The sequence below is a fragment of the Astatotilapia calliptera genome, chromosome 3, assembly GCF_964374335.1.
Source record: "Astatotilapia calliptera chromosome 3, fAstCal68.1, whole genome shotgun sequence".
In the NCBI taxonomy this organism is placed as follows: Eukaryota; Metazoa; Chordata; class Actinopteri; order Cichliformes; family Cichlidae; genus Astatotilapia; species Astatotilapia calliptera.
Window position 1 is genome coordinate 43737871 of NC_137424.1, and position 11264 is coordinate 43749134.

The following is an 11264-nucleotide window of genomic DNA, read 5'->3' on the forward strand; positions in this document are numbered from 1 at the left end:
ATGAGGAGATGTTTCTTGTTAAGTGGAAATGGGGCACTACACAAAACACGCAAACACTTGCACAGATTGAGAATAGAAGCTGGGAAAACTTCCAACATTTCTCCCAAATAAAGCCCCCCAAAAACACACACAACATGCTGCTTCTGCAGCTTCTGAATTGATAATCACAAAAGGCCCTTCAGGTATCACAGTAAGAAAAAAGGATGTAAAGTCTCCTCCTCTGGACTATTTCTGGAAATCGGGGGTGGCTGAATAAATAGAGGAAGGAAGGAAAAATGGCTATCGTGTGAGAGGTAGGGGGGGGGAGAAAAAAAAATATGGCAAGCACATTAAAGCAAAGCTCCCAAAATAGGAAGTCCACATGGACACTTAAACCACACAGGGGCTTCAAAATCTTCAATAAATTAACACTTAAAAAACTATTTTTGCCTGGCATCAAAGCACAGAGGTCAGTGGAGAAACAAAAGCAAACCAGCACGCGCTCAGGCGACACACGCAACACGGTGAAAACAGCTGGATAACAGCTGTGGCGAGGAACAAACGCCTCGCCGCAGGATTCGGCTTCGCTTCCTTCCATCCCATTTAAGCACAGGGGTAATGAACGAGTGTAACAACAAATAAGGCATTTCAGAGAGGAGGAAATAGATGTGTAGTGTAGACAAAGTTGTTTGTTTTAACGTAAGCACTAAGAAACATCATGAAGATATTTCTGCCAGACGCTGCAGCAGAGTGGAGAAGCCGGCCGCCTGCTGGGAGAGCTCTGCGACACGGTCCACCATCTCCTGGGTGGCAGATACTGATGGATAGTTCTGTGCAGCACCCTTTGTTGCCACCACGACTGCCTTCAAAGCTTGGCAGAGCCGTCCCCCCGAGGTAGTGATCTGATGGGGGAAAAAAATATTAAAGATATTACACCGCTATGAAATGCTGGATCTAAACATCATGCCAACTTTTCCACATACTTTGGCCCGGAGGTCAGCAGACGTGAGAAGACGGGAGAGCGTGTCCCCGATGAATACCAGCTTGTGCGCAGTTACAATGAGGCTCTTTCCTCTGGCGACGAAGATTCGAGGAGGTTGGTTTCCCTTCACGCTGCTGAAGAGCACATCGACGGCATCCGCCAGGCAGGAGAGGTGGGCGAGGCTTTGAGAGGAGTAGAAGGAGAGCAGCTCTGAGTCCTCCAGGCAGAGGGACACTGGCAGAGGAGGGGAGGGGGTCAACTGAAAAAGATGAGAAAGGAAAATGAAAATCTGCACAAGAAATGTAGGAAAGTAGCCAGAAGGTTTCTAATTTGAATTAAGGAGAATGAAAACAAGACTTTCAGATACATAAACAGCAAACTGAAAGAAGTCCTGAGAAATTAAAATAAAAAACACAACGCACATATTTACAGCACTGTGCAAATCTCATTATTTCTTAGGATAGTGCATGGAAAATGGGAGCAGCGATTTATTAAAACACGTGGAAACATACATAAATGTATAGTATATAAGGCAAAAACAGAGGTGGTACAAGCTAGAAAGCTAATATTTGGTATGACTGCCTTTATTCTTCACAATCTGAACTCTCTTTTGCAATCCTTGGTGTCATTTCTTCAAGTAGTCTTTGGTTCTCTTCTCTGTCAAGATGGTCCCACTGCTTCAATAATGTTCAGGGTCCAGGCTCTGCCACTCCATTGGCTGTGTTTTTGGGATCACTGTCATGCCGAAAAACGAAGATGCTGCCAGTGTGAGATGTTCTTAAATGGATCATAATCTGATGTTCATGATGACCTGCGTTCATAATTCAACCAATTTTGACAAGATCTCAAACAACACTGGCTCAAATACAGCTCCAAACCATGACAGAGCCTCCTCCGTGTCTTACAGATGCCTGTGGACACTCACTTCTGATGAGGCTTCAGTGAACAGCAGATGGATCAACTGAAGCATCTCTCAGCTCCTGTGCAGGGTCTTTGATGCAAAAATACAATTTTATGCCTGTAACTGTGTCATCTTTGTTATATAGTCAATAACAAATGACGTTTTATTCTGGCTCAATCAAAAATTCAGTGCAACAGCCTCCACTTTCCATCCTAGAAACACGTTACAAAAAATTGCTTCGGTCTCTCAGTTTTATAACATGTTGGTTGAGAAGCACAGAGGCACCTCAGACAATAAGCGACAGGAGTGAATACAAGAGTTAGAAGATATTTCACCCATTGAGTGGAGTAAAATATGTTTAAAGACACACACCCAAACCATCAACACCCGATTGAGACTTTAACTGGATAATGCGAACAAATGTCTCCCCTGCAAATAAATAAATTTGATCCTAATATACTGGACAAATGTTGTAAGTGTACCAATCACCAAGCTTCATTGTATCACTGTTTGTGGAAGTGTAAAAAGTTTTGGTGCTCAGTGTTAAAATGCATTTCTCGGGTCCCATGTTTCCCTGTTCTGTTAAGTCCTGTGTTCTGTATTTTAAGCATTTATCCAGATGACTGTAATTTATCTCGTACAGAGAGAAAGACAGTTTACCTTTGCTTACTCCAGGCCAAACGTTGTGTTGCAGTATGCTGGGAGAATGTTGATAGCCCCTCTTTTGACCAATGGTTAAACAATGTAACATCGAGTTTAGTTTGTTTAGGGAAGTTGAGGAAGTGGAGAGAGAGTGAGGTAATGAAAAATACATAACTAAATTTGGGAATATGCAAAATCCAATAAATATATGTTTAAAAAAATGGGATCAAATGATGTGTTGTTGCAGCAGGCTGCTACTAACAAAGTGCCTAAAGATACCACTTAATATTGGTTATTTGCTAAATTATGATGTGTAGACAGAACTCTGGTTCAACACTTGAATTAGGTGCTTTTTACGATTGCATGATTCATACATCTGAAAATGGTCAGGTAGGAGGGCTGGACTGAAAATGAGTGAAAAAGCAGCCAAAGAAAAACTTTAAGGGAGCTTCAGAAAGACTGGAGAAGTATTGCTCAAGACCACATTAAATAATCACAATAGAGTCAGATATAAAGAAATGAAAGGTGGCTCAAGACTTTTGCAAAGTATTCTATATTATTTTTTAACCTTAGCAATAATCTGCAACCATGTCTTAACTAATCATTTAGTCCACAAAGTGTAAAAGAGGCTGAGAAACCACCTGCAATAAACGTCTTAGAGTCCAAATGGCTCCTTCTGATTTATTTCTTTCCTAACTGAGCTCCAAAATACCAAAACAGACTGTCACAGGACTGCGTCCTAAAGCCCAGAAATTCCTTCATCTCAAAGCTTAAGACATTTTCACATTTTATTAACACCCCACTTACAAATCGTGTGCCAGAGAAGGCATTTGATTGTCAAAGTAGTTCTAGGCTTCAGTCAACTGACTTCATATTTTAATATTAGCCAGCAAAGACAAAGTCCTAAATGTCAGAGTTTCCTATCAGAGTTGCGCAAGAATTGCAGCCACTGTTAATTGTGCCAAATAACTGTTTAAGGCTGTTTGTCTTCATAAAATCCAAATAGGATCAAAGCATGTGATACATACACAAAAAACGGTCCTAATATAATAGTCAAATAACAGGAAATGTATTAATAACACATGAAAAAGCTGCTAATGAGAGCAGAAAATATATAACCAAATTAGCATATGGTAAGTCAAAGCAGGCAGCCTTGAACTGAACCCGAGTCGTACAAACAGAGGGTCCATACAGCACGTCAGCCACTGCTCAAAGGATGACTGTGCTCTTCTGTCACTCATTGTCCTGGAGTCTCCGTCCTATGTAAGAAAGTCTGTTGAGATCCACAAGTGACCTCTTGTTACCCGTCGATGACAAAACAAGGGAATGTAGCGAGGGGCAGGAAAAATGCAGACGGAGCAATAAGAAGACATGACTTCAGTCTGATGCAACAGAACTGACTTCGAGTTTTCGCAAGACAGGACAAGGTGTGATTAAAAAAAAAAGCTCAGAGACTGTCGTCGTGTGTAAACTGAGCACAGCATGGTCGTGTTGATGCCTGTGGTGTACCACAAGGTTCAATTTAAAGCCCCATTTTATTTTCCGTCTTCATACTCTCACTTGGCAAGAGTATGTGAACGTATATTTTTGATTGCTGTGCAGATGACACGCACATATACATCTAGGGTTGACACATGGTGATGCAAGAAGCCCAGGTTCACAGAGATGAAGGCCACAATTTGTCAGGCTATCAAAGCAGAGTTCTCCTCAAACACCCTGAGGTGACTGAGGGAGAGGATCAGCGCTAACCCAGAGTTTTGATGGATGCTTGCTCACATCCAAGTTTTTTTGGCTGCACCTCTACCACCATCTTTCCCTGCTGCTCTGCTTTATTCTCCAGATTTCAACCTCATGCTCTTTTCCAAAATGGAATTCAAGATTTCTTTTGGCACAGTGGAGGAGATCCAGGTGCCTGAGGTGCTTACAAAATGGGCCAAGGAACAGCGTATCCATCCACAATGTGACTAGTTCTGAAGCGATGGAGGCCAAATACAGATAAAAAGAATTTAATTTTTTTGATGGCACCTCATACATTTATGCTGATGTATGTGCTTACTTGACTTTCCTGTCAACCTGGATGACTGATTTCAGAATTAACTGCGGAGTAAACAGATTCATTTGAAAGACTGCAGTAGCATACAAATACACAGCACTAGGTAAACTTATGGAGTATAAAGCTTGTATTGGTAAAACAAACAGCTGCTGCAAACTGGATTAAAGAGTCATACTGTTCACTAGTAAACAGAGCAGACTGTGAAAACAAGAGTGAATCGATGCCTTCGCTGTGGGGAATCACTGTGAGTGAGTCAGGAACAAAGGATCAAGTAAACAGAGGTAAAAACACAGAGGGAACAGCTCACCCGTGGCTCTGAGGTGATAGTTTGTGTCTGTCCGTTCTCAGTGCGGGCGTCAGGAGGCGGTTCAGGTTTACCCTAGAGCAAAGTGACCAGAGAACATGTGTGACTAGTTACCAGCAAAGGAAAAAATGTGTTAAAGCACAATAACAGAAACTGTAAGGAATTAGATGCATATATAGCATAAATATCAAGGTAAGGAAGAAATTAATGTGATACTATAAAACGATGCATTCCTAACATAATAAAAACTAACCTGCAGCTTTACATATCCAACACTGTCTCCAGTAGGAACTGGAGCCGGGATGGGAGTCAAGCCGATCCCAGCATACTCGTTGCTGGGATCATCTTCTTCATCAGCAGGTCCCACTGTGAGCATCACCGTGGCTGGAGTAGGAGGCAAGGGGAAAGCAGGCTGAGGGGTTGGAGGCAGAGGCCTCTCCTGGATCCAGCTGCTTTTACGGGAACCCATTCCTCCTCCAGATGACTTCCCATCAGGCACCGGGAGCGCAGGCAACGGCCTACGTGACAGAGATTCTTGGGAAGGCAGACGGGGCCGGCCCTGAGCCTGTAAGAGGAGGGTGCTTTCCTCAAGCGAGCGCTGGACCAGCGACAAGAGCCCTTCGGATGGAGGAGCGCTACCGACGGCAGACAACGCTGGGAGCAGGTCCGATAAGCGTGCCCAGGCCTGCTGAAGGGGTGGCGGGGGATCCCCTGAATGACTGGCTTTCCAGGTGGACAGGATTTCCGCCAGTGAGGTAGCCAGGTCCCGTGATGACAGAGTGGAGGGCGAGTTGGAGACTGTGGTGAGCACAGAGTGGACCAGACTGGAAAGCGAAGCTCGCCACTGCATGTCACCAGAGCCGTTACTAGACACAGAGAGGCGGCGTGTGGAGGTGGAAGAAGATGATGAGGAATGAGGAAGGACTTCGACAGTCAGAGCTGGCATGTCATAAATCCCACCATCGGGCTCAGAGTCACCACGGCTATTATCTCCACCACTGACTCGTTTCTCGGATCCAGGAACACAAGAAACCCGTCCGACCTGAGGAACTTCCTCCCCACAGAGGCTGCTGGTCGACTCTCCCGGTGCCAGAGGGACGCCCGGAAGTGTAGGGACACTGTAGACTTCATCATCAGCTTCGTCAGGCTGAACATCTACTGTGGCCTTAGTCAGAGTGATTGTGGGGACATCATAGACCTATCAGTGAAGAGGGAAAAGCAGATTTGATTGTTTAAATAAATAAAGAAAACATTGCGAAACTTTGACATTTGAAAAACATATGAAGAAAGGAAGGAAGATACTCCAGGTAGATTCTTTATTATTTAGTCCAATAATGGCATAATAATAATAATAATAACATTTCATCCATGCAGTAAATGCAGTAAGTACCAATTATATGCTACATTAAAAAGGGAACCCATATGCACTCTGTAGGTACATCCAGCAAAGAGTTACTGACTCCCACTGATGTGGGAAACACATTTTTATTCATTAAGTCTTAAAGCGAGCCTGCAGTCCACATACAGTGACTGCAGGCAAGGAGGGAAAAAATAACCCAGCAGCTGGCACACATTTTCAAGCAACTTTAAAGTGGAGACCACTGGGGGCAGGGATGTGGTGGTGGTGGTGGTGGTGATGGCGGTGGTGTATCCTTGGCATGGTTGTGACAGATGGGTGTGACTGGGAGAAAAATAGAAGCAGCATTTGTACTGGATAGACTGGCTCCAGGAGCACACAGAGACAGGTGTGGCCTCGCCTCGAAGGGGGGCAGGGAGACAGGCTAATACTGGAATGTGGGAAGAAATAGTGGCGGGGTATATGATAGTCATCTCTTGTTCTTTGCTTGTGTAGGCATGCATTCAGCACAGCAGATTCCCACAGTTTCCAGCAAAATAATATACTAGGGTTGGGGGTAATCAGAGCATTTTGATTCTGCTGGATGTTTGTCAGGTCAAAATATGACAGGAACAAAACAGAAACACAGAAGCCCTGTAAGTAATTCTCTGTCAGACGCTCTCTAAAGTTGATTTTGCGTTTTGTGTGCCGGGAGATGAAGCACCAACTGCAACGTACCACTGTTTCAGTAATTCCTCTAAGTGATATTTAATACTGGCTTAATTAATTAAATAAATGTGTGTGGACCTAGATATGAAAACAGGTGGATGGATTGACCACAGGAAAACAGTTTGTTCCAAACATTTAATCATTATAAAACACTGAACTTCCAAGCTACCACAGCCAGCAGTGGAGCTCATCGTGGCCACACAAGGAAGGCAAAGAGGATATAAAGCCACTTGACAGCTCACAGTCAAACAAAAAATAAAGCAGTTGCTTTAGACACTAATTCAGAGGTTTATCCATAAGTCAGCCTCGTGTGCAAAGTCTTTACCTCTGACTCAGCGTCGGCCTGCGGTGGCACACTGCGGGGGGTGTCGTAAATGCTGTCATCTTCTCCAAGTGCAGAGGGGACTGGATGCTGCCACCTGCCCTTCGGAGGTGTATCGTATACCTACCAAGGCAACATTAGAATTTAAAAAAAAAAAAGAGAAAAATCCATAAAAAAAATATTTAATTTAACACTAAAATATTCCCAGTAAATATGATGGAGACTTTAAAAGTTTATTGCCAAACAAGTACCATCCAGGAGTAATAAAAGGATTCATGTACATGGTGAAGGGCTTTTCCTGGCTCAAAATAGACGTCTTTAAAGTTTTGGTGCGGGGCGTTGACAACGGACATGAGAACAATCAGTCCACATATAGTTAGAGAACAGTCTTTGTTACCTTAGTTAACACAAGTTTATGCAGTTTCCTGATATTTGATAAACAAAACTGTTGTAAATCAAGCCATGCTTAAAAAAATACTGACTTAAAGTTATTTTGTAACACTTCTGGTGATTTTTCCACTTCTTTCACAAACATCTTCTGTATGCAGAGGAAAAAAAACTGCTTATGATGTCATCATATTGAGAACTAAAGCAACATTACAGGACGACCCAACCTGTTTAACACACCACTAAAAATGCCTCCTCCCCCACCCCCTAGATGAAACCCAGCAGGGTTTCCAAAGAACGAAACAAAAAACAAACATTTAACAAAAACAAAACACTTTTTTAAAATCTGATATGAGTCACATTTCTTTTTATCAAATGGTCAAAACTGAACAGGAAACGCAGATTTTTTTCTGTTCAGCAAGGAAACAGGCTCACTGCCCTCACAGCATGCAGAGCTGCTGAGCCAGGATGTTATTAACAGGTAATAACTTTATTCTTACTTTATAAATACTGAAGAATTAGATAGAACAACTTTTAATCGCTTTAAGTATAATCGTCACATACCTGATCATCAACAGGATCTGAATAATCCTGATTTTCTCCCTTTTGATTCTGCACACTGCTGCTTTTCTCCACGCCATTACTCGTCCTTTCCTCCGTTCCCTGGGGGGCTGCCCTCTGTTTGCCCTCTTCTTGCTGCAGGCTTGCAGAAGTTGCTTGAGCAGCAGATTTGGGGACAGAGTTAGAGTCAGCTGACAGCTGTGATGGTTGTGTGTCCTTCCTGGTGACGCTCCTTACTGGAGGTGCTGGTGGAGGTGGTTTGCGGGCGAAATTTGGCGATCCAGGAGCCCTGACCTGGCCAGCTCTGATAAGCAATGGGGATCCCCGGTGAGAGGCAAGGCCGGGCTTGCCCCTGGCAGCGGCAGGGGTGGGCGAAGCTCCCTTGAGCAGGGCTCGAGGAGACGCTTGGGCAGAGGTTATCTGAGGCGGGTAGTGGTGAGCCAGAATTGTCGCTGGTGTCCTCGGAAGGCTCACTCCCACAGAAGTGGGTGTTTGGTACATCCCAGGTGTGTCCTGGTTCGCTTTTGATTGGGGGGTAGCTGTAGTTCCATTGGTTATCAATGGTCCATTAGAGCAAAAAGCACTGGCCACAGAGCCTCCCGTTGGGGATTGGTAAACATCATCGCCTGCAAGAGGCGTGCCTTTGGGCACCAAGTAACAGTCATCCGAGGCCCCCGTGGTTATTGTTTCTCTGGGAACAAGATATGTAGCGTCCTCTGCTTCATCGGCTGTCCTCGGCACTCCGCTGGGGGCAAGATACACAGACTCTGAAGCCAGGTGAGCTCCTGGCTGCCTCGCATGCTGAGCTGCTGCAGGCGCGGGACTCACTGGGCTCTGATAAACCGCTCCTGTCATGTCTGTTCCTCGTCCTCTCAAAGAGGGTGAGCGTGGCCGCCCCACCACCCCGATATCCCAGTCAGGTCTGGGCCGGGTGCCAGAGCTAGAGTGCGAGCGTGGCCGCCCGCCCTCAGTTCTGCGTAGCTCCCCTGGTCTCGACCCCGCTCCTCGTCCCTCGCCCACCGCTGGCGGGGAGCGATAAACTCCGTCCGCATCATTCGCGGTCCGAGCCAGCGGGGCACCAGGCGACAGGTAGACCGAGTCTTCACTGGAGCCACGACAGGGGTCCGAGCCAGGGGGCGGGGCGGTCTGAAGGAGTCGAAGGCGATTAGCGGGGGCGATCCCCTGTCTGCCATGCAGCGAACAGAGCCACCACCCGGGCCCGCCGCTCTGCTCCTGTTCAAGAACCATGAGGATGTCGCCCTTTCGGAAAGCCAACTCTTCTGGGCTTTCTGCCGTGTTGTCAAACAACGCCTTTGCCAATACCGTCTGTGCAGGAGGAAGAGACGAGAGCAGCAGTGATCAGCACTGACCCACAAAAACACACACACACAAAAACAACAACTAAAATGGCCATATGAAAGCACAAATTAATCAACAGCCTGAATTCACACTCCCTGCACGCCACAAACAAACAAGTACATTGACGTGGCAGTGCCAAGTGAGGAGTATAAAAAGGGTGATTGTTTCGATGCTGAATGGAGAGTGAAAGGGAGTGAATAGGGAAGATCTCGTTAAATGTCTGTGTGAAAGACCTGGTTGGGGGGGGGGGGGGGGATTAGCAAACGAAAACAAAACAAAAAAAGAAAAAGATGGAAAATTTAAAAGCCAAATCAAAATTCACAGCTGTGCAATTCATCCTGAGGAAGGGAGAAAGAGGGCCACAGTCAGGGAGGATCAATGATCAAATGGACACAAGAGCTTAATGGTAATGAGCGGGATGAGAGGGAAGGGGGAGGGGATGAGAGGCACATCTGTCCCTTGCTGTTTAGGGTTTAATTGCCAACCCAAAGCCAGAGAGTCAGGCCCCCTTTCATTCTCTAAACCAACCCCCCGGGGACAACCGAGCTCCAATGAGCCATGTGGGACCTCTTTTGCAATGGAGGCACTGAGGATCCCAATATAAGACACAGAGAACAAATAAACCATTTTAAAAGAAAGAAAGAAAGAAAGAAAGAAAGAAAGAAAGAAAGCGAGGAAAGCAAATTATTCCTTGACTTTCAAAGTATCCGAGCTATTGCGACACTGCCACACGAACACATGCAAATCCACGAACATAAAGAGAAAAACTGTACTCACCGAGACAGACATGATTGCCAAGTGATCAGCTTAGTCTCCGAGAAATTATCACTCAAGTGTCCACACCAGTCGGGTCATTTTTGGGAGGTCAGCTGTCACGGATATGCCGGTGGGCAGAGACCCTCGGTGCCGAGGCACAGCTGGCTCTGTTTAGGACACATCGCCCGGTCTGGGGGCTCCGTCGTCCCCGGTCTTCATAAGGCTCCTAAAATTCACACGGAAACGCTTTTTTAAATGTTTATTTTCTCACGAGTCACATGTAATAGGTATAGACAGCAAAACTTCACCCGTGCGCTCTGAGTCTCGCGTGAAACTGAAAGGTAGGCGGACGGAGGTAACACCTGTCTATGCCTTCCACGCCCAGTAACGTTTCTTTAAAGGCAACCCTATCGGGGGAAGCCCGCAACAGCTTAGCATCGTTTGCAAAAAAGAAGCGGTGTGCAGTGAGCGTCTAAAATACGGCGTGCAGCTGTGTATGAAACCGCTATCTAGGTCAAACGATAATTCATTTGAACAGTAGCCAGTATAAATAGACGTGCAGTCGCGGCCTAGCCACTAAACACCAGCCAACGCGGGCTAACGCTGCGCTAGCTAGTGCTGGTTTAGTTCAAAACAACAATGGCACCGCCGTATAAAGCGGCCAAAGGCGATTTATTTACCGAACAGCGTTAGCACTCAGGACCGCCGTAATGAAAATTATTACCTTTCTCTTTTCTTATCGCCGATAAACTTCCCATTGGGGTACAGCCTCTGATACGTAAATCCCTTCTTTTCATGCGTGAAAATCTGCGGTCATCGCCGTTCAATCATCTTCGATGACAACAAAATTATCTCCGCCCCTTTCTTAGGTCGCGGAGCTTCGCTGATCTACAAGTAACACCAGGGCGTAAATTCCAGCGTTTACACCAATCCCGACGTGTGTAAAATCGCGC

The 11264-nt window shown here is 45.6% G+C and overlaps 1 protein-coding gene across 1 annotated transcript; it reads right to left on the reverse strand.

Moving 5' to 3' along the window:
* On the reverse strand, positions 1–11175 carry efs (embryonal Fyn-associated substrate). Its single transcript, XM_026162227.2, has 8 exons — positions 11036–11175; positions 10333–10537; positions 8200–9522; positions 7252–7371; positions 5115–6059; positions 4865–4936; positions 963–1220; positions 1–881 (listed from the first exon to the last, which is right to left on the reverse strand). The coding sequence occupies exons 2-8, from the start codon at positions 10342–10344 to the stop codon at positions 696–698; spliced, it is 2916 nt and encodes a 971-aa protein (XP_026018012.1). The 5' UTR covers positions 10345–10537; positions 11036–11175; the 3' UTR covers positions 1–695.
* Positions 11176–11264: the final 89 nt, after the last annotated feature.